This window comes from Tasmannia lanceolata, unplaced genomic scaffold (assembly GCF_043159265.1).
Source record: "Tasmannia lanceolata isolate RefF3 unplaced genomic scaffold, GAP_Taslan_0.1 ptg000035l, whole genome shotgun sequence".
Lineage (NCBI taxonomy): Eukaryota > Viridiplantae > Streptophyta > Magnoliopsida > Canellales > Winteraceae > Tasmannia > Tasmannia lanceolata.
This window is the reverse complement of record NW_027518712.1, coordinates 3,348,276-3,372,221: the sequence shown is the minus strand read 5'-3', so window position 1 is coordinate 3,372,221 and position 23,946 is coordinate 3,348,276. Positions and strand designations below refer to the sequence as shown.

At 48.5% G+C, this 23,946-nt stretch overlaps 1 protein-coding gene across 1 annotated transcript; it reads left to right on the top strand.

Annotated features, from left to right (window-relative positions):
- Nucleotides 1-14,040: 14,040 nt before the first annotated feature.
- LOC143859645 (uncharacterized) lies at nucleotides 14,041-20,434 on the top strand. The gene is made up of 2 exons (XM_077370298.1): nucleotides 14,041-15,762; nucleotides 20,270-20,434. The coding sequence occupies exons 1-2, from the start codon at nucleotides 14,083-14,085 to the stop codon at nucleotides 20,432-20,434; spliced, it is 1,845 nt and encodes a 614-aa protein (XP_077226413.1). The 5' UTR covers nucleotides 14,041-14,082.
- Nucleotides 20,435-23,946: the final 3,512 nt, after the last annotated feature.

Below are 23,946 nucleotides of genomic sequence, written 5' to 3'. Positions count from 1 at the left end.
TAAGACCAGATTGCAAAAATAACACATAAACTACTAGAAATAGAAATCTAAATTCAATGGAATTTCTACAGTAGTAAGATATAAGAAAAAATAGTATGCTGTGAGATGTTCATAAATTTTAGAAACTATTTACTATCAGTTTCGGATTTTTCAATTTTCAGACCAGATTATGAATTAACACTAGATTCCATATGAAACAAGATCCAAATCAATTGAAAGTTTACAGAAGAAAGATATATCAAATATAAGACTACTGTAAAAATTTTGTGAATTTTAATGGTGATCTGATGCCAGTAACAATTCTCCCAAAATCTGATAATTTTCAAAGAAAGCATCAAATAATATACCAAATAAAATCCACAAATTCTTAAAAATTCATGGTAGAATGTATCAGCATCATATTATTTTTCCACGAAATTTCATTAATTTTGGAATCTGTTTAGTATATATTTTATTTTTTTTCGTCGAAAAGATATTTTTGAAGAGTTTTCTATTTTTAAAACACGATTTTTGAGAAAATTACGACTCCGAAAAATGTCCTTTAATCTTGTTCTGATATGATGAACACAAGAAAAATTTAAAATTCCAAAAAATAGATCATCCTGAGATGGCTATTTTTTCGAATTTCGTAATTTCTCAGCCATTATTTTAAACAAAATTCCACTCTTCACTCAAATTTTCAAAAACCTTTGATCCAATGTCTGATCCGATCCGATCCGATAGTTATCTTACTCTATTTAGATAGATCGTTGTATTAAATTTCGAGCATACACATTTAATATTCAATTAAATCCAATTAAATACTAAAAATCATGCAAAAATACATAAAATATACCAAATAATCCTGGAAAAATCCAAAAATTGAGCACCTACCTGTGATCGAGATCCTCGCCGAATCCGAGAGCTGAAGAGTCCGAAAAATCCCGTCGACGCTCGATCCGCTCCACTTTCTCTTTCTTTCTTTCTTTTTTTTTTACAAAAAACAGATAGAGAGAGAGATTAAAATGAGAGATAGATGGGAGATGGGCAAGGAGGGTTCGATAGAAAGAGAGAGAGAGAGAGAGAGAGAGAGAGTTAGATTGAGAGAGAGAGAGAGAGAGAGAGATTGAGAGAGAGAGAGATAGAGAGAGATTGAGAGAGCGATGAAGTGAGTTAGAAAGGTAGTGGGAATTAGAGGCCGAGAGAGACACAGAAGGGTAGTGGGAGTTAGAGAGTGAAGGCAGAGAGAGTGAAACAGAATATGGAACGTGAGATTGAGAGAGTGAAGCAGCGGAGAGATAGAGAGATAATGGCGTGCTCTGTTTTTGTGAGAGATGAGGAATAGAGAGAGACGAGAGATTGACGCAGATGTTACGAGAGGGAGAGCAGAGGGAGAGGTTAAGCATGAGAGATAAAGTGATGGAATAAAACAGAGTGGTGTGAGAGGAGAATGAGAGAAAACAGAGAAAAACAGAGGAACTAGAGAGAGTAAAAGAACAGAAAGAGAGAAACAGAGTATCGGTGAAAAACCGATACTCTGTTTTTTTCTTTTTCTTTGTATGTATTTTTTTTTTCTTTTTTAAAAAAAAAAGGTGGGAAGGGAGAGGGAACCGTGGAACAGAGAACCGTTTGGAGGGAGTGAAGATGAGGGAGATGGACACAGAAAACGGAGGGAGTATGAGAATGAGATAGAGCAGAGGTGGAGGGCTATGCAGAGAACGAGAAAGATATCGAGAGAGAAGGAGAATAACAGAGGGGAGTTTGAGGAAGATAAATAGAGGATTGAGATGGCCGAATGGGTTCTTCTTTCTCTTCTTTTTTTTTTTTTTTTTTTGACAGAGCCGTTCTTCTTCTTTTTTTCTCAAAACAGAGCGACCTTCATCCCCGCCATCCTCTACGGTTTTTTCTCTTTTTCCTCCTTTTACTATCCCCCCCCCTTCCACTCTTTAATGGCCTTTCCTAAGAGATCTCTAGTTGCCGAAATTCCCCTCCATAAATTCGGTAAATCCTCCTTCAAAATAGAAATATCCAATCCCATACGTCCAAAATTAGGAGTTGTATGGGCTGCCCATAATAGCAATGTAATCAGCACCTCTACTTTGACATATCTACATATTTTTAGAGTTTCCCCATTTGAGCCACCCTAGCAGCTTGTTGCCGCACCTAAATCTGGCCACTCATCTTGCCATGCGTGCCCACCCATTTCTAAAACTCAAAAGGATTTTGTGTGGGCATTTGTTCCCCACAAGTTGGTACCCATTCCAACTTTGCCAAAATCCCATGCAAAATAGAATTTCATTTCTTTAAAGCTTTAGTGGGTCCATTTTGGACGAAATTCAAAATCATGGACAACCCATAAATATTGGCCGAATCCTTCTTGGACCAAAGTTCAAAACTCCATGCGATCCGAACCGTTCATTTAATGGGGTAATTTGAACCACTCAATCGATGGGTCACAATGGGAACGGGTGGCTCACTTAAAACGGCCTTAATATCACTGTACTACCCTCACCATAGATTATCTAAAATTGCACATTTGATTGGGCCACAATGTAAATTGATGTATCCCATAAATCATATTCGTTGGATGATCCAAACCGTTCATTTGGTGGACCATGATATAAATTGGGTGCACCATGAAAAACAATGTAGGGCACACCTGCTTGATCCCATTCCAATCGACATGTTCAATGCGGGCCCACCCAATGGGTCCAAATTCTTTCTTGTTTAAGTTCTTGTGAATAACCCTCCTCAACACTTAGCGGAAAAATACATAACATGACGGATGACCGAAAAGATTGTGAAAATGTAAGAGACGGACACGAAAATGGAAAACAGTAGAAAACCGATAGAAAAACACTAACTTCTTTGTTAATTAAAGCGAAGCAAAAATGGGGTGTCTACAGCGACTGGGAGAGCGACGTCCATCTGAGGATCAATGGACCTCGGACCTGGGTTGTTGGTGGTTCCGAGGCGGATTCTGGAGATATCGATCGATCCGACTGAGTCCTGCAAGCCTCTCGATCTCATTTTTGCGGCGATAGCAACTGTCGATGGTGTGGCAGTATTTACCGGTGTTCCAGTTTTTCACGATACTCTTCATTTTTGCGGGCCATTGTATTGGTTCTTTGCTTCTGATCTCGTACATGATGTTAGACACTGTAGTATTCAGAGGGGAGTAGTTGACTCTCTCAAATGGCGGGATTGGGGCTTGACGGTTCGGTCGGTCATTATGTCGCCCTGGATGGGTCACGATTCATCTTTCCGCTTTTCTCCTCTGCAAGCAAGCTCTAATTCCCTTTCTATGGAGAATGACTCTTCCGTGTTGATGTAGCGGTCAATGGTGGCCATGAGTTCCTGGAGCTCGCGTGGTGGATTGATGTCCAGGGAGGCTTTCATGTCACGATCTCAAATGGCGTGTCGGAGAGCGGCGCAAACCATGTCAAAATTCGGTTCCTTGATCTGGTGGAGTTCTGATCGGAACCGACCGATAAATTTTCTTAGAGTTTCGTCGCGTCCTTGCCTTAAATCCAGGAGAGTGTCGGCCGGCTTCTTGCGGGGCCGACTGTTGACGAAATACGTGGTGAATTCCTTTCCAAGTTCATGAAATGTTTCGATGGAGTTAGGCTTCAACAGGCTGTAGCAGTTGTTTGCATATTTTTTTCAAGTATGCGGAGAAGGGGTTGCACATCACTACGTCAGATGCATTTCGAAGTACCATTGCCCGGCGGTAGGTCCGGAGGAATTCCGATGGGTCAGTAGCTCCGTCGTACAGGTCTAGACAGGGCATATCGAAATTTGGAGAAATTGATGCTTCAATGATTCGTGGTACTAATGGTGAGGCAATCTCGCTATCCCACTCAGCCAGGAGGTCCGGGTCACATGGTGTTTTCATCTGCTGCTGGAGCTCCTTAATTTGTCATTGAAGGTCGGCAACTACGGTGGAGCCTACAAACTGGTGATCTTCCCTTAGGGGGGTTCGTTCGAATGAAGGCTGCCTTCTCCTTACGAGATTTGTGAGAGTCGGTTCCACTGGTTCATCATTTCTCCGCTGATGGTTCCCTCGGCGAAGGTTCGGTGGCGGGATAGTGATTGAGGCCTAACCTTGTTGATGACATTGCGACCTTCTGCTTCTTAGGTTGCGACCCTCAGAGGATCCATGTCCTTCCACAACATTGGGGGGTGGAGGATCGTCGACTGGGGGAGCAACAACTGGAGGTGGTGCCACCGGTTGAGGAGGTAACCTTTGTAGGACTTGCTGAAGGACGTTGATGACGTCCCAAACCGTTGAGTGAGTTCATTGAACATATTCATGGTAACTGGTGCATCACCGTGGGTAGCCATTTCTCCGGTTATCAGTATTTGATCTTGCTGGTTGGTTTGGCTTCTCATCACGACTCTATCGTTAGGTTGAGGTTTAGAGGGAGCTTTAGAAGCTTTCGATTTTGGCATCGATGCCCCATGGATGGTGCCAATCTGATGGTGCCCGAAGTCCGACTGCAGGCACTAGCCTGGTGGAGCCTGTGATCCTGCGCTCACAGAAAAAGCTTCAGTGGGCGACCACTTCAACACTCAAGTCAGAGATGGGGAACACAAACAATGGACGATGAGAAGGGGTGAGAGCCAAGACAAGTTACCAACAAGATGGAGAGAATGAAATTGGGTCTTCTGCTTGAGTGAATAGATGCCCTTTTGTAGGGGAGGAGACCCACGATGTCCACAACGCTAGTTGTGCCCTTACGTTTACCCACGTGGGGCGGAGTGGGCGGCGGTTACAATCGTGGGCGTGTGATTCCTAGAAATCCTAGGTGGAGATGGGGTGGCAGACTCAACGGGAATCCTTGAATTTGTGTGAGGCGTGTTTAGCGTAACGGTCACCCGGATTAGTCGCTTGGTGGCGGGATTTCCACAGCATGTCTCATTTCCTTGAGGGTCGGTCCCGATGTAGGGGAGAGTAGCTTTGGTGAGACGTGTGGCATGGATCTGGTGGCAGAGTTGGGTCGGCGCCAATAGTTTCTTTGCATGGGTTTATATTGAGCACGTTTTGTATTTGGTGCAAGGGGTGGTACCGTATATACCAATTTTACCCCTAACAGTCTCCACAACAATCCATTTCAAATCAGGACTGCCCATTGGAGTGTCCTAGTAGGTCCTATTAACATTGTATACATTTCTCATTCGTAAGGGAGGGCGAGGGCGAGTGGGAGCAAGAATGGTGAGGCCGAGCTGCAACGAGCATGCAGTTGAATGGCAAAATACTTAAAATAGGAATCATTCAAAAAATATATAATAAAGGGATTTGCTAGACACCTTTGTAGAAATCCATTTCAGGCCTATCCTTTGTATGTGATGATAGCTACATCAATTAATAAAACAAAACGTGCCAAAAAGTCAACATAGGTGGCTGTTATCACATGCAAAGGACGGGAGTTGATGATGCCAAAATCCATACCTGTGCTTCTAGCGAGCATTGTAGATGAACTTGGATGCTTAGGATGCCGGCGCCCAAAGAGAACATTGTTAGAAGGGCCCTGGAGTTTGGACTCTGGAGGCACCCTCCGATGCTCAAGTCAGAAATCAGCATCAAACAATATATGAGCAAGACTAATTCATGGAGAAGGGGAGATTGATCATGATTATGGGGTGGAAGAAGTTGCATACCTCACGCAAAGATATTTCGCGCCTGGCTTTTACATGTAGTGAGAGCCTGTCAGATGAATTAAATGAGTAAAACAAAATATACGAAAAAGTCAACATGTGCGTTTGTCATCACATGCAAAAGCCAAGCACAAAATGGCTTTCCGCGAAAGTGGCTAGCAACTCCCTATAAAAAATTGTAGGATTTTTCCTTAAATAGTATAATAAAATCGAATTTTGGTTTATCCCAATGGTATTTGTTAATTGTCTAGCTTCGATCGGAAATAATTTTGATTCATGTTGATGTTGAAATCTACACTGAAACTTGAAGAGTGAGGTACTCTCGTTTGGGGCTCGGTTGCGACGAGTGGCCTCTGGTTTACGAAGTGGCATCTGGTCTACGAACATAGAGAACACATCAAAGAACCCAAAGTTTAGACTGGTGGAACCCTTCGATGCTTAAGTCGGACACAACACCAGTAGCACGATCTGAGATTATGACTGGGAAGGGCAGCAAGAACAAAGAGTAGAGCGGTAGTGAAAAATGAATTACGGACCTTGGAGTTTGGTTCTCCTTTTATAGGCTTAGAGTCATAGGATTTTTAGGAAACTTTCCTTTCATGTTGTCCCTGTGATTGACTGGCCTTCTAGGAAATTTGGTTTCCAAATTTATCCAGCTGTCAGTTGGGTTTAGCTTTAGGGCTTCTAGAGGAAGTGCAAAATGACCCTCTTGTCCTTGGTTGCCCTCTTGCTCGTCCTGAGGAAGTAGTCTCACGTCGATTCAATGACCTTGGTTGACATTTGTATTTATGGTGAGTTTAGTACACTTGAGGTCGTCCTTCGGAGTTCAACTCCAAAGTTCTCCATCTAGTTTGGTTTCAGGTTGTTCATCTCAGCCGACTTAGGAAGGTCATGGTGTTTGCTTGACCAACCAAGTGTAGCTCTAGGCTGGCTTTCCTTGATTGTAGAGTGAAGAACGTGTGTCTTTGTGTGGATCCTGTCCGGAGGGTCGCCCCCTCCCGTGACCCACAAGGGTGTGTGTTTCGATAGCGCCTTTGTCCATTGATTTTGAATATGATTGCCTTTTTCGTAAATTTGAGATGAAAACCCCAACTTACGAAAGAAGCCATGCCTGGAGTCGCCACCTAGATTAGGGATCTAGGACCCATAATTAACTCTGTATGTTTGGTCTACGATTCTGTGTTAGACACCCTTCTTGCCCGATAAATGCTGGGCTTTGCCTTTTAGAAGCTTTAATTATCTAAATTCTAACTAAAGGGGGTAAATGTGTATTTTATTTGAATTAGCCTAAGAATTTATAATCATTTGGCCCTTCACAGTTTAGACTCATGCGGGCCAGGAGTGCATCCTACATGCAACTACATGCCTATGTTCCTATGTGATTTTTTTTTACATTTTATGGGTTTGATGAGATTTGGTTTGAGTTAAATTAGATTGATTATTTTGATGTGAAGTGACCAATGCTATATGAACCTAGAACTAATTCAATGGACCTAAGCTACATTTTTGGTAATTTGGTGAAATTTGGGCTCTAAGAGTTTTATTGGGAAACCTAGAATACAACTTCTAAGTTTTCCTATTCTTGGAATCTAGAACTTAAGGTTTTTGAAGTTATGATTTTGAATTACAATTCCAATTTGAATAATTTGGGTTCTTTAGATTCTTAAGATTTTTCGAATCACATTAAAGTCCAATTTTAATGAAACAACTAAGCATGCAAAGAAGATAATCAAATACGTAAAGAGAGAGGCCATAGAACATGTAAAGAAAGCAACTAACTATCATGTGAGGAAAGTAACTAGCATGCAAAATATAAGTATCCTAAGCAAGCGACATAAAACAAACATGCAATGACAGCAAGAAAAGCAATTAAATTAACAACTAATCATGCGAGAAATGATTTTGGGAAAGGAAAGGGGGTAGAGGAGGGGAATAGGAAGGGTGAAGAAGGGTGTGAGGGAACAAGAAGGAGGGTGAAATGTGCGACTGAACTTGGTTTTGCCAAGTTGCCTACGTACCCTGTGGCGGGGATCAAGCCACACGTAGTTCCGTTAGATGATTGGGATGGAGAATTTGGATTTGGAACTTGGGTTTTGGATCAAAAACTTGGACTGAGAATTTGGCATTGGAGATTGAATTTTTGAGCTGGAACAGGCTTTAAAGAATTGAATAAGGAATAATTCATCAAGGAATTGGATTTGGGAATCTAATGGATGAGCTTATGAAATTCGGGCAAGTGAGGAATCTATGGGATTTGATCAAGCAGGTTGGATTAACTTAAGGAGTTGGGCTTGGGTTGACTTGGATCGACTCGGGTTGGTGCGGGCTGGGTTGGGTTGAACTGGGTTGGGGCTGAGAGAAATTGATGTTGGATGCAGCTAGGGTACATAGATAGGGTACTATTATTGTTGGGGTGCGCATACGCGACTTGTGGGCACTAGATGGGAGTCCTAAGGAACTAGGTAGGCAATTCTGGGTAGTGACCTTAGGCACCGGTGGGCGTCCTCAGGCATTGGATAGGCAATTCTGGGTAGTGACCTTAAGCACTGGTGGGAGTCCTCAGGCACTAGATAGGCAATTCTGGATACTGGCCTTAGGCACTGGGTAGGCAACTCTGGGTACTAGCCTTAGGCACTGGTGGGCGTCCCAAGGCACTGGATAGGCAATTCTGGGCTATGGTGGGGCATGTGTTAGGCACTGGATAGGCAACTCTGGGTGGCGTCCTCAGGCACTGGATAGGCAATTCTGGATTTAGATCTTAAGCACTGGTGGGCATCCTCAGGCACTGGATAGGCAATTCTGGGCTATGGTGGGGAATATGTTAGGCACTGGTTTGGTGGAGTCTAGGTGCACACACTAGGCCATGGGTGTAAGGCATGAGTAGTTGGCTTGGGTATATTGGGCTTATGGGGAATTAAATGGTTAGGACCTATTAGTTATGGGTAAGGACTATGGAAAATGGGTAAGATATGGCTAGGATCAAAGGGGTAGAGTGCGGCCAAGGTTGACCAAACAGTGTAAGCGCTTATTTTGAAAGGTTAGGCGTGGGTATGGTTTGCAAAATTAGGCGTGAGTATTCCGTAGGTAAATATTGTTTTGGCATTATGTGAATTAGGAAGGGTTAGGGACATACTAGATGGGTTAGGGTGATTTTGGAAGTTGATGGCCATTGGAGTAAACAGATTGGATGAATTGACTTAGGACGAGAGTTTCACTATGGGTCAGGGGTCAAATGGGGTGTTGCACAAAAGGATATCTAATCGGTTGGGGTAGGCTCACTTGGTTTTGGGATTTAAGAATAGTGGGAGAGGAGACAAGAAATGCATGAAATAAAAATTTATCATGAATCTAAATATGATTCTAATCTAATCATGGACCCTAAAATAAACAAAAGAAATGAAAAAGAATGAGAAACTAGTATGAAGATGCATGAACTATGATCATGAATTGAATTGCAATCAAACAAAAAAACAAGATCCTACCTCTTTCAACGGTTGGTGTCGATCCTCTCTTCAGTTTTTCTCCTTGAAGCTTTTTTCTGAAAGTTGTTGAAGCACGCTTGAATGAGACAAGAGTTTGGACGAAATTTCTAGGAATGGGGGAGGGTTGGACGAATTTTTTAGTGGCGCTCCTTGAGTCTTCTTGAATTGTCCAATAGTGTAGAGAGCATGGGTATTTATAGGTGTTGGGAGTCCAAATTTGCTTAAAATAAAGAGAGACATGTGTGTGGTTGATATCATTTTACATATTTAGCAACACTTTAGATGGTTAGATCGTTGCCACATATTAAAAGGATCTCCTAATATCTCAATCATGCCTCAATAATCAAGCTCCTTGGAAAATAGCAACTTTTAAAGAAGTAAATGGATCTTTGATTTTTAGTAATGAAATTTTTCCATCATTTTGCTTCTTAAAAAGATGTTATTTACTGTAGACAATAGATTTTATTTTATTTCAAAAATATTTGAAATAAGGCAACACATATCTCTCTTGATTCTAGGCAATCTTTGGACTTTTTTTCTTGAAGAGTACACCGAAGGGGTGACTTGGGGAACAATGGGGGGAGGGGGGTGAAAAAATGTAGTCATACGTTTTCCCATTGTGGAGAAAACTTGTGATATTCAAAGGGGATAGAGAGAGAGAGAGGAATTGGAAATTGGGAATTTCAGATATTGTTGCCAGTTTCCGTTGATCTTTTTCAATTATTTTTTCTTAATTTTTTCTGATTCTTTTAAACCCAATATTGCCATACAAATTCCAACCTTAATTTTTTCCGTCCAATGAGAGCCGTCGGTTTTCAACGGCGGATCGTTTTTCCAACCGTTGATCAAATTGGCGATCCGATTGGACCTACCAACTTGATCAACTTTGGATCGATGATCCGAGCCTTCAAGCCACCAATTAATGAGTTTAAAATCTGTTGTTGATCATAGGATTGAATCATTTTGACGGCTCTCATTTTTCGAAGGTTTTACGCTCGATTGAGCTACTCAATGTTCAATCGGGATTGGGGCCGGCCCTGATTGATTTCGTTTCAACCAAATCACCCTAAGTTATTGGAATTACACCCAAATTAATCTCAGTTTTCGTTTTGATGATTTAAGAAAAAATGGATCTCGGAATGGAACTAGGGCTCGGATTGTGAAGTGACCCTACCTAATTTCACCCTGATTGATGATCTGTAGAGTTGGATTAGGGTTTCGACAACTTTAAGTATATGAATTCAAGAGAGAGGGACTCTCACAACATTTAGTACACCCAAGCCATAAACAAGGCATTTTTCCCATTTTTTCAGGCCAATTACCTATTACCGGGCAAATCCTGTCGTACATTTTTTACCTTGGGAGTGTGAAAATTAGCGAAATCCCACGAATCATTTGTAAAATATTAGAAGTTAAAGTGAAGCAAAATTGGGGTGTCTATACTTTGGTAGACCTGGCAAACGGGTGGGCCGGGCCGGGTCAACCCGCGGGTGATGCGTGTGCGGGTCATACGGGTCGGGTTATCAAATATGGGATTGTAATCACTATTTTGATTTGACAGCATATAATTTTCCTGTAATTGTCATAACATTCTACAGGTTATTTGTATTTTTTTGGTAATTTTACAATCTATCACCATTTCTACGTAATTTTTCATTTAACACTTTATAATTTCGCTATTTTACTTTTTTCTGGTGTAATGATTACTTTTTTTTACCTTTTTTACATTTGCTACCAACATTTTCGATGAGCGTATATGTGCACCCACAATGCCCACTTGCCGAGAAATTACCAAAAGAGAAGCTTGATAGCAAATTATAATAAAATAAAAATCACATTGAAATGTTAACAACACTACTGGGCACTCTCACTTTATTAAAAGTATGGTATGGCCCACACCATAGGATGATCCAAACCGTCCATTAGATGGGCCATAGCCTAAATAGGTTATGCTCCAAAAATCATTTCCATAGGATGATCCTATCCCTCCAATCTTGATGTTAGAGGGTTGATCCTAACCCTCTATAGATCGGAGGGTTAGAATCAACCGATGGAAATAATTTTGGAGCATAACCTATTTAGGGTACGGCCCATCTAATGGACGGTTTGGATAATCCTAGGGTGCCGGACATACCGTACTTTTTATAAAGTGAGGAGTTCCCTCATAAAAAAACAAACAGCGTGAGTGACCATAACATTCTCACAGAAATTTAAACATACTGTAAAAATGCGGGTGCCCGCGGGTTGACCCGACCCGACCCTTGTTTTTGCGGGTTGGGTCACCCGCGGGTTGATTTTTCACGGGTCACGAAAACTTTGACCCGTGCCCGCAAATTTGCGGGTGGGCTGGGTCAACCCGCGGGCACGGGTCACTTTTGCCAGGTCTATACTTTGGGGTCCTTACGAGCAAGATTCTCTATGTCGGTCTTCTTCGCTTCCATGCTGATTGACTGAGTTGTTTGCATCCAGGCTTGGATCGGCCAGTCCTAGCTGCTCTTGGATTCTACGCAGGTTCCCCATTGCTCGTCACTAGAAATCGTGGTGGGCTATTCGAAATTTGGAACGTACCATCGGCGTAATGTTGACGCATCGTTTCAACTTCAAAGGCGTTCTGAGGATCATGCCACATGTCACTTGGTGGCTCAGGAGGTGAAGAGTCACAACGTCCGATTCGTCGGATGGCGGGGGGAGGTCTATCCAAAGGGGAGGGTTCTCAACTTTCCCCTCATTTTTGAAAGGAGTCACATTTAGAGAGATCGAGAGCTTTAGGTCGGTTCATGAGAGTTTGAGTATGTATGGGTGAGGTCCTCTTCCTCCTCTAGAGCGGTTCGTCCGGCTTGGCATCTTGTTTCCCTTTCTCGATCTTTTCAGGTCGCTTTTAGTAAGTCTCTTTCCCCTGATTTCCATAAAAGATGTGATGGGGTCCGGACTCAGCACTGAGGGAATCCGGACTCAGCACTGATGGGTCCGAACTCAGCATCCAATTGGCTGCTGGCACGTGGACCTCACAAGGACCGTTGGAAGGCCAACACCTGTCCCCACTAGGTGTGGCACCTGGACCAATCAGGGACTTCCACTTGCCCTCCTTAGGTATGAGACCTAGTCCATACAGAGCCCACCACCTGTCTTGGACAGGTGGCTCAGAATTACCACCTGTCCTAGACAGGTGGCTCAGAATCACTATAAATAGCCTTCACTTGTACTAAGGTGAGGGTCCTGAAATCTGAGAATCAAAACTCTAAGCTTTTGCTCTGACATTGCTCTGCACTCCTGCTCATACTGACTTGAGTGTCGAAGCGCCCGTCCGGAGTATCACTCCGGGTTGGTCCTCTGACCCTTCTCTTTCTTATCTGTACCCTTGTGCAGCGCAGGACTCAACCAGCCCTTCAGTCGTGACTTGTTAGCTCGGACCATCTAGCCCTACCATAACCTGTTACCGATTTTAGGCCTAACAGATTTGGCGCCATCCGTGGGACTGCCGCAACAAAAAGCTATTCGACATCTTACTTAAGAAACAATGGTAGGACAGACCGGCAAGCGGGCACCTCCGACTTCTCGGGCTACTCGGGCTACGGCCCCCCGTGAAGGACGAAGTGAGCGGCTGGCCTCGCAGGTAGAGGTCGGGGCGGCCGTGGAGCGGACTTCGCCTCACTCGGACCGCTCAGACCCTACCCCGACCCCGAGGGAGATGCGAGCCCTTTTTCAAGAAATGACTGCTGTAGTTGCGCAGTTCAGGAGCGCGGCCCCCGCACTCCAGCAACACCCAGTCGAGGTTTCTCGACCCGTTCAGAGGGGGGAGAGCTCCCGCAGAGAACGCGCGTCTCCACCCCGGGACCAGACTCGTCACTCCATAAGAAGAGACCATCGCTCGCGGGACAGGAACGTGCGCCCCGAGCCTCGTCAGCATCACCGGTCACGGTCTCCCCCCGTGCAGAAGCGTGGTAGCAAGAGAGACCCCATGCACGGAGAGGGATCGCGGCACCGGCGAAGGAGTCCGCTCAGCCAGTCCGGATCGGCAATGAGCCCATCAGCCATAAAGAGCAGACCTGCCCATCAGGTCGAAAAGAGGGATGATCCGATGTTACTGAGGATCCAGAAGATCGACAATAGAATCGAAGAGCTGGCCAGAGATCATGGCCGCCCTGCTTCGAGGATCTTCAGTAGCAATCCCCCTTTCACAGACAGGGTACTCGGTGCGGCAGTCCCCATGGGCTTCAAGATGCCGCAGATCCCGCAGTACGATGGGACCACCGATCCCGTGGATCATCTGCAGACCTTCAGGACCACGATGCTTCTCCAGGGGGCGTCGGACGGGTTCCTTTGCAGGGCACTCCCCACCACATTAACTGGAGCCGCGAGAGACTGGTACTCGCGGCTGAAGCCCAAGTCTGTGGACAATTTCGACGACTTCGGGGATGACCTGGCCCGACATTTCATGAGCAGTAGGAGACCTCGAAAGACAACAGCTTCACTGATGGCCCTGAGACAGGAAGACTGTGAGGCCTTAAAAGCGTTCGTTGGCCGGTTCAACAGGGAGGCCCTACAGGTACCCAACCTGGATCCCTCCGCGGCAACGAATGCTCTTCTGGCCGGAGCCCGGTCCACTGACTTCAGAAGAGCAGTCGCCCGGCGCAATCCGCAGTCCCTGGCAGATCTGATGACCGGGGCGGAAGAGTACATTTCCGTCGAGGAAACTCTCGCCGCCCTGGATTCCGTCAGCAAGAGAAGACCAGAGGAGAAGAACCCTGCCAAGCAACGAAGGGACGATAGACCTCAGAGGAAGGAGAGCAGCCCGCCCCGGAAGGAAAGGAGCTCCCCTCGGCCCCGAAAGGAGAGGAGCCCCCCGACGAGGGAGCGCTACACGCCGCTCACCGCATCCAGGGCCCAAATCTTGGCAGCCATTCGGAAGGAAGAGTTCATCCGATGGCCGAAGAAGCAGACATCAGAGGCGGGCACGCAAGATATGTCCAGGTACTGCCGGTTCCATAAGACTCACGGCCATGACACCAATGCCTGCATTCATCTCAAGGAGGAGATCGAGCAGCTGATAAGCAGAAGGTACCTCGGGAGGTACTTAAAAAATAATGACAACAGAAGGGAGTGCCAGGACAACCCGAGGCCCAGAGACAGAAGCCCCCGAGACGCCCAACCTCTGGGCGACCGCATCCAAGCTCCTGCCCCGGCCGTTCTCCCTCCTCAGGTACCTCAACCTCAACCTCAACCTCATGGTGTTATTGGTACCATTTCAGGAGGGCCGACCGCGGGAGGGACCTCTTCATCGGCCCGCAGGACTTATGCCCGGCAGGTCAACGCCGTCCATGCCTGCAGCAAGAAGGCCGAGCCGGAAAATGAGATATCCTTTTCGGAAGCAGATCTTGACGGCCTGATCCTCCCGCACGATGATGCCCTGGTCGTCACCATGCTAGTGGCGAACTGGGAAATGAAGAAGATCCTGGTCGACAATGGGAGCTCCGCCGACATCCTCTACTATCACGCCTTCGAGCAGATGCTGATCGGAACTGACCGTCTGAAGCCGGCCAACTCTGATCTGTTCGGGTTCTCAGGAGAAGTTGTCAAGGTTGAAGGGCAGATTGAGCTTCCAGTTCTTATCGGGGAGCCGCCCTGCCAGTCCTTCGCCATGGTGACCTTCCTGGTGGTGAAGGCCAAGTCAGCCTATAATGCCATTCTAGGACGCCCTGGCCAGAACCTCCTCCGAGCTATTCCCTCCGCTTATCATCAGAAGATGAAGTTCATTACGCCAGGAGGCGTAGGTGAAGTCAGAGGGGATCAGCCCCAATCAAGACGATGCTATGCGGCGGCGCTGAGAGGGAAGAATGCGTCTGAGTCTTTGCCAATCGAGCTGTACGATCTGAGAGACGAAGCGCAGGTCACAGTCAACGAGCCCGCAGAGGACCTCATCTCTATTCAATTGAACAGCGATGACGAACAGAGGGTTGTCCAGATCGGCTCTGCCCTGCCAGAGGCCGCGCAGCAGGATCTCGCTCAGTTCCTCAGAGCCAATGCAGATGTCTTTGCCTGGACTCCTTCAGACATGCCCGGCATCGACCCGTCGATTAGCACCCATGAGCTCGGTGTCGATCAGACCTGCAAGCCCGTGAAGCAGAAGCGGAGACACTTTGCACCAGAAAGGCGGAGAGCCATCAGAGAAGAGGTGGAGAGGCTTTTGAAGGCCGATTTCATCCGTGAGATCCAGTTTCCGGACTGGCTCGCGAATGTGGTGATGGTGAAAAAGTCCAACGGGAAGTGGAGGACCTGTATAGACTTCACAGACCTGAATAAGGCCTGCCCAAAGGACAGCTACCCACTCCCAAAAATAGACCAGCTCATTGACGCTACAGCAGGTCACGAGCTGCTCAGTTTCATGGATGCTTTCTCAGGATACAATCAGATCAGAATGTACGAGTCAGACATCTCGAAGACATCGTTCGTTACCGACCAGGGGACTTATTGCTATCGGGTGATGCTTTTCGGACTGAAGAATGCAGGAGCCACTTACCAGCGGCTCGTCAACAAGCTGTTCAGAAATCAGATCGGTCGGAACATGGAGGTCTACGTTGATGATATGCTGGTGAAGAGCAGAAGTGCCTCCAACCACGTCTCCGACCTCGAAGAGGCCTTCCAAGTCTTGAGGGAACACAACATGAAGCTTAATCCGACTAAATGTACGTTTGGCGTCGGAGCAGGCAAATTCCTGGGCTTCATGGTAAGTCAGAGAGGAATAGAGGCGAATCCAGAGAAGATCAAGGCAGTAATGGAGCTGACTCCTCCCAACACTATCAGAGAAGTGCAGTGGCTGACCGGGCTGGTGGCAGCCCTGGGGCGGTTTATTTCTAAATCCGCCGAAAGATGCCTCCCGTTCTTCAATGCGGTCAAGGGTATAAAAACCGCGCCCTGGACTCCGGAATGTCAAGCAGCGTTCGAGGAGCTGAAGCAGTACTTATCCTCCCCCCCCTTGTTTTTCATGCCGGAGCCAGGAGAAGAGCTGATTCTGTATCTCTCAGCGGGACCCTTGGCAGTTGCAGCAGTACTGATCAGAGAAGAGTCTAACCAGCAAAAGCCGATCTACTATGTCAGCAAGGTCCTCCACGATGCAGAGACCAGATATCAGCGAGTAGAGAAGCTCGTGTGCGCCCTCATTATGGCGGCCAGGAAGCTAAGGCCGTACTTCCAGGCGCACACGATCAGGGTCTTGACAGGGCAGCCTCTCAGACAGATCCTCCATCGACCAGACACTTCGGGCTGACTTGTCAAGTGGGCCGTGGAGCTCAGCGAGTTTGATATCAAGTATCTGCCCAGGCCGGCGATCAAAGCTCAGATTCTCGCTGACTTCATAGCTGAGTGCACAGTTCCGGACCCAGACCCCGGGCTGGTAGCAGTTCCGTCTCCAGAAGCAGAGCTGGCTGTACCAGAGCCGCGAATCGTTTCCAGAGCATCACCGCCCCCCGGGACTGAGTCCGTCATCGCGCATCCAGTTTTGGGAGAGCCGCTCTGGGAAGTTTATGTGGACGAGTCATCGAACAAGACAGGGTGTGGTGCAGGGCTAGTTCTCACGGGACCAGAGGACTTCGTCCTGAATTATGCCCTGAGGTTTGGTTTCCGTGCGTCCAACAATGAAGCAGAATATGAAGCGCTCATAGCCGGGATGAATCTCGCTGTGCAGACCCGTGCTCAGAGGTTGAAGGCGTACTGCGATTCACAGCTGGTCGTCTGTCAGATCCAGGGGGTATATGAAGCCCGTGAAGAGCGGATGATCAAGTACTTGGGAAGGGTTCGCAGTCTGGCCGATCATTTCAAGAGCTTTGAGGTCGTCAGAGTCCCCCGAGCAGAGAATGTAAAGGCGGATGTGCTATCAAAGCTTGCAGCATCAGGTTACACCGCCCTCAGAGAAATTCGCATGGAGTTTCTGAAGAGGTCCAGTATCGATGCCCAGTCTGCCGTGGTGATGCAGATTGACGATGAGCCGTGCTGGATGGATGAGATAATCAGGTATCTGCGCAGCGGAGAGCTCCCGGGAGAGAGAAAGGAGGCCCGCAAGGTCTGCGCAGCGGGCAGCGAGGTTTTCACTGGATGGCGGGACTCTATACAAGATGTCGTATACCCTCCAGTATCTAAAGTGTCTCCGCTCCAGTGATGCCTTGTTAGCCCTGCAGGAAACCCATGAAGGAATCTGCGGAGAGCACCTCGGGGGCAAAGCCCTCGCCATTAAAGTCCTCCTGAGAGGTCTGTACTGGCCTACATTGAGGAAAGACGCTCCGAGCCTTGTGAAAAAGTGTGAGAAGTGCCAGAAGTTCTCTCCGGCAGTCCACCAGCCACCCGTTCCAATGGCCCCAATCATCAGTCCTCTTCCCTTCGCAGTATGGGGAATGGATATTCTGGGCCCCTTCCCGCCGGCCTCGGGAGGCCGTGAGTTCGTCGTTGTCACCATCGATTATTTCACCAAATGGGTAGAAGCAGAGCCTCTGGCCAAGATCACGGAGCAGAATGTACAGAACTTCTTCTGGAAATCAGTGGTGTGCAGGTTCGGAATCCCCCGGGTCCTCATAACGGACAATGGCAAGCAGTTCGACTCAAGGAACTTCCGAAAGTTTTGTTCTGACCTGCAGATAGAGCAGAGGTTCACATCTGTGGCATATCCTCAGACGAATGGGCAAACAGAGGTGACGAACAGGACCCTCTTGCAGGGGATAAAGAAGAGACTGGATGGCAAGGCCGGGCGTTGGGCAGACGAACTGTATCATGTGCTCTGGGCGTATCGGACTACTCCGCGCACGGCTACAGACGAGTCACCCTTCAATCTCTCCTTTGGAACAGAAGCAGTGATCCCGGTTGACATCGGCGTCCCCTCCCCAAGGATCGTCCATTTCAGTGAGCAGCTCAACGGGGACGGACTCCGTGCCAACCTTGACTTGCTTGAAGAAGTCCGTGAGGAATCTCAGATCAGGGCTGCGGCCTATAAGCAGAAAGTATCCAGATATCATGACGTCAAGATCCGACCAAGAGAATTCCGTGCCGGCCACCTAGTCCTGAGGAAGGCCTCCGTTTCCCAGCCAAGAAGCGTAGGCAAGCTCTCTCCGACCTGGGAAGGGCCGTACCGAATCAAAGAAGTCATCCGCCCAGGAAGCTATCGGCTAGAGTCCCTTGACGAACGGATGCTACCGCACGCCTGGAATTCTAGAAATCTTCGGATCTACTATCAGTGATTTTGTTTGCCTTCATAGGCTTGTAAAGAACTGCTGTAATTATCCAAGTTCCGGAATGAATAAAATAAGTTTCCCGAACAAGTGTCCCTCTTTGAGTCACTTATATAAACATCAACATACAGCACTGGACCACTCTGGCTCATCCTAGTGGCTTGGAGATCAGTTCCAGCCGAGGACGCCCGCAATGGAAACCACCTTCAAATATGTTCTAAGTGTTTGAGTACCAAGCTCCCAGCTCGGTTCTCGCAGACTTAGGACGAGCAGTACTGGACCACTCCGGCTCATCCTAGTGGCTTGGAGATCAGTTCCAGCCGAGGACGCCCGCAGTGGAAACCACCTTCAAATATGTTCTAAGTGTTTGAGTACCAAGCTCCCAGCTCGGTTCTCGCAGACTTAGGACGAGCAGTACTGGACCACTCCGGCTCATCCTAGTGGCTTGGAGATCAGTTCCAGCCGAGGACGCCCGCAGTGGAAACCACCTTCAAATATTTTCTAAGTGTTTGAGTTCCAGCTCGGTTCTCGCAGACTTAGGACGAGCAGTAGTGGCGCACTCCGGCTCATCCTAGTGGCTTGGAGATCAGTTCCAGCTGAGGACGCCCGCAGTGGAAACCGCCTTCAAATATGTTCTAAGTGTTTGAGTACCAAGCTCCCAGCTCGGTTCTCGCAGACTTAGGACGAGCAGTACTGGACCACTCCGGCTCATCCTAGTGGCTTGGAGATCAGTTCCAGCCGAAGACGCCCGCAGTGGAAACCACCTTCAAATATTTTCTAAGTGTTTGAGTACCAAGCTTCCAGCTCGGTTCTCGCAGACTTAGGACGAGCAGTACTGGACCACTCCGGCTCATCCTAGTGGCTTGGAGATCAGTTCCAGCCGAGGACGCCCGCAGTGGAAACCACCTTCAAATATTTTCTAAGTGTTTGAGTACCAAGCTTCCAGCTCGGTTCTCGCAGACTTAGGACGAGCAGTACTGGACCACTCCGGCTCATCCTAGTGGCTTGGAGATCAGTTCCAGCCGAGGACGCCCGCAGTGGAAACCACCTTCAAATATTTTCTAAGTGTTTGAGTACCAAGCTTCCAGCTCGGTTCTCGCAGACTTAGGACGAGCAGTAGTGGCGCACTCCGGCTCATCCTAGTGGCTTGGAGATCAGTTCCAGCCGAGGACGCCCGCAGTGGAAACCACCTTCAAATATTTTCTAAGTGTTTGAGTACCAAGCTTCCAGCTCGGTTCTCGCAGACTTAGGACGAGCAGTAGTGGCGCACTCCGGCTCATCCTAGTGGCTTGGAGATCAGTTCCAGCCGAGGACGCCCGCAGTGGAAACCACCTTCAAATATTTTCTAAGTGTTTGAGTACCAAGCTTCCAGCTCGGTTCTTGCAGACTTAGGACGAGCAGTAGTGGTGCACTCCGGCTCATCATAGTGGCTTGGAGATCAGTTCCAGCCGAGGACGCCCGCAGTGGAAACCACCTTCAAATATTTTCTAAGTGTTTGAGTACCAAGCTTCCAGCTCGGTTCTCGCAGACTTAGGACGAGCAGTAGTGGCGCACTCCGGCTCATCCTAGTGGCTTGGAGATCAGTTCCAGCCGAGGACGCCCGCAGTGGAAACCACCTTCAAATATTTTCTAAGTGTTTGAGTACCAAGCTTCCAGCTCGGTTCTTGCAGACTTAGGACGAGCAGTAGTGGTGCACTCCGGCTCATCCTAGTGGCTTGGAGATCAGTTCCAACCGAGGACACCCGCAGTGGCAACCACCTTCAAATATGTTCTAAGTGTTTGAGTACCAAGCTCCTAGCTCGGTTCTCGCAGACTTAGGACGAGCAGTAGTGGTGCACTCCGGCTCATCCTGGTGGCCTGGAGATCAGTTCCAGCCGAGGACGCCCGCAGTTGAAACCACTTCCAAAGAATCTAAGTGTTTGCATACTTGGTTCCCAGCTCGGTGCTTGCGGACCTTCTCGGTTGTTGAAGTGGGGGCGAAGTGGTTTTGGCTCACAGATCCTCTCGGTCAACGACGGACAACCATTCCGGCTCGACAGAAAGAGAAGGAAGCAGCACAGAACTGATGCGTACAAAAAACAAGAATGCCGTGCAGACAGTTGAACAAAAGTGTATTTGTATTCATAGTATTCATATTACAAAATTGCTCTCTTCGCCGAGCTGGCTTACAAAGAATGGGCCTTACAAACTGTGCAAAAAACATATCACCAAAAAGAAAGAGGGCTGCTACTCAGGCCTCCTCGTCGGCCACTCCCTCGGTGACGACCTCTGTGGGAGTGAGGGTTGCAAGCTCGCCGCCCTCAGCAGAGGAGACTGCGGCCACAGTCACCTCCGCATCCACCTCAACAGGCCGGGAGGAGTCCGGTTCGTCTTCCTCCCCCTCCGGAGGTGCATACGGAACGGTCAGTCCGTCCAAGGAAACGCCGGGGTGAAGCCTCTTCACCTGCTCGGAGCAGAGAAGGAAACCCGCCCTATAGGCCTGGAGGCCCAAGTCGAAGTGTTGAGCCTCCTTCCTCTCCTCGGTTTCCTTCACGGCCTTCTCCACGGCCGCCTTCTCCTTCTTTCCGGCCCTCTCCGCCGAACTTAGGAGATCCTGCACGGCCTGGTTTTTGACCCTCTGCAGTTCGTCCTGTAAGCTGTTGAGTTCGGCTTCTTTGATCTGGACGGCTTCGGTGAGCTCGCCGTTCTCTTTCTGGAGCTGGGCCTTCTCGGACTCGATCCTTGTGATCGTCTCAGAGAAGAGATATCGCTTCTTAGCCATGTCCCTCGAGTAGACTTGGAGTTGATAGAGGGCGGAGCTGATTGCCGCTTCGCAGGTCTCCGGCACCTCTTTTTCGACTTCTAACCGGTCGCGTGGGAGGATGCCCTTGTACATCAACTCTGTGGCCACGCGGGTATCCCCCAGACCGGTGTCCGTTTTCTGCACGGCCCAGTTCGGACGGAAGACGTTGTCGCCTCCAACCGACGCGGCGGCAGCAATGCCCAGTACTGCCCCGCCGTGTTTCGGCCCTGTCATCGCTCCGGACTTGGAGCTCTGACCCGTGGTATCTGCCCGGCTCGATAGGGCAAGCTTATGCGTCGCCCGGCTGCTTTTCAGAGGCTTAGCCAGTGCGACCATCGGCGGAGTCGACTCCGGCACCTTCCTCTTCTTGCCCTTTGTTTGGGGCTGCTCCTGCGCTGGGGACGCTTGGGAGGTCTGCTTGATTCTGTCCAACAGGGACATCTGCTTCACCATTTCTGCAAGAGAGAACGGAACGCAGTCAGAACTATGAAAATTGAAGAACAGTTCAGGAAAATAAAATGCTGGCCTAAAAAGTCTACATACGTGCCGGCGTCGCACGACTGACCCCGAGTGCTACCAGCTCGGCCTCCTCTTCGAACTCTGAGCAGTGTATTTGACATCGCTTGAGCTCTTCTTTGATCAGAGCGAAGGTCATATGGTCATAGCCCTCGAGGGCTGGTTTCTTACTAAGGCGACGAGTGTCCGGCGTTCTCCATTGTAATGAGAACGGCCAGTGGGAGCCCGGCACGGTGTCCTTTACGTAGAAAAACCTGTTCTTCCATGTGTGAATGGAAGTAGGTATCCCAGTGATCATTCTTACTTCGGGCTTCTGGCTAATGTAGATCCAGCCGCCGTCCTTATGCCTCTTCAGGTGCGCACACATCCTGAAGACGGGCACGGTGGGGTTCCTACGGAGCCGGACTTCCAGAAGGTACAAGAAGCCGACCAGCGTTCTCCAAGAGTTTGGGACGACCTGTGTAACTGCCAGCCCGTAATAATTCAGTACGTCAACAAAAAAGGGGTGGAAGGGGAGCCTAAGCCCGGCCCGTAAGGCCTCTTCATATAGGCAGAGGTCTGCACTATCGTTGCTGGCCCGATCCCCTTCAACAGCCGCCCTCAGAATGTACCGACTAGGGATACAGTATTTGTCCCTGACGGTCTGAAGCCTGCCCGGCCACAGATGGTTCACCTCGTATAGGGCCCCGATGTTATACTGTGGGTTGGCTTCCATCTGTGCCTCCGCTATCACCTCGACTGGCATGCGCGACGAGCAAGGAACTGCCGTTTCGACGTCCTCTTCATCGTCGCTGGTTTCTACCCGGTCCGGTCAGTCCCCACAGACCGGGATTGTGTCTAAGTCCACACTCATTTCCTCACCGCTCTCCTCGTCTAATACGATTACTATCTCTTCGTCCTCAATACCGGCCTCCACCATAGGTGAGGCCGGCACCGCCCTCTCCGACGCCCCGGACCCCGTGGTGGTACTGGTCGAACCGGACTCCTTTGAGCTGGAGTCCGTCTCCGAACTAGTGCTAGACATTAAAAAGGTAAGAAAAGAAAAGCTAAAAGAGATTACCGAACTGAAGTGTTGGACGACGATCTCTGGGCTCACTGATCCGATGCGGGCAGAAAACTTGAATAGCCGAACAGAAGAGGAGGAGAGTAAAAGATGAAAAGTGAATAATGAAGAGTAAACTTCAGTATTTATAGAGAGGCTGGGAAGAGCGGGAAAAATCCCGCCCTTTTCCCGCCAGCCGGAGTGCGCCACGTCGCCTGCCGCATTAAATGCGCCGTCCGCATTAAATACAAGGCACAGGTTCCAAAGCGCTAGAAGACAAAAGACCTGTCCGGCTGTCCGGACAGGATATGGCGCATTCGCTAGACGACGAAAGCGCTAGAAGACAAAAGACATGTCCGGCTGTCCGGACAGGATATGGCGCAATCGCTAGACGACCAAAGCGCTAGAAGACAAAAGACCTGTCCGGCTGTCCGGACAGGATATGGCGCAATCGCTAGACGACCAAAGCGCTAGAAGACAAAAGACCTGTCCGGCTGTCCGGACAGGATATGGCGCATTCGCTAGACGACAAAAGCGCTAGAAGACAAAAGACCTGTCCGGCTGTCCGGACAGGATATGGCGCATTCGCTAGACGACAAAAGCGCTAGAAGACAAAAGACCTGTCCGGCTGTCTGGACAGGATATGGCGCATTCGCTAGACGACAAAAGCGCTAGAAGACAGAAGACCTGTCCGGCTGTCCGGACAGGATATGGCGCATTCGCTAGACGACAAAAGCGCTAGAAGACAGAAGACCTGTCCGGCTGTCCGGACAGGATATGGCGCATTCGCTAGATGACAAAAGCGCTAGAAGACAAAAGACCTGTCCGGACAGGATATGGCGCATTCGCTAGACGACAAAAGCGCTAGAAGACAAAAGACCTGTCCGGCTGTCCGGACAGGATATGGCGCAATCGCTAGACGACCAAAGCGCTAGAAGACAAAAGACCTGTCCGGCTGTCCGGACAGGATATGGCGCAATCGCTAGACGACCAAAGCGCTAGAAGACAAAAGACCTGTCCGGCTGTCCGGACAGGATATGGCGCATTCGCTAGACGACAAAAGCGCTAGAAGACAAAAGACCTGTCCGGCTGTCCGGACAGGATATGGCACATTCGCTAGACGACAAAAGCGCTAGAAGACAAAAGACCTGTCCGGCTGTCCGGACAGGATATGGCGCATTCGCTAGACGACAAAAGCGCTAGAAGACAAAAAGCGCTACAAGCAAAGACCTGTCCGGCTGGCCGTTCACAGCCTTAGCCGAACAGGACCGCATA

Coding starts and splice junctions, on each gene's coding strand:
- LOC143859645 (XM_077370298.1), top strand. CDS start 14,083: ATGTCCAGGTACTGCCGGTTCCATAAGACTCACGGCCATGACACCAAT. Junction 15,763..20,269: donor ACCTCGAAGAGGCCTTCCAA/GTCTTGAGGGAA, acceptor CTTGGTTCCCAG/CTCGGTGCTTGCGGACCTTC.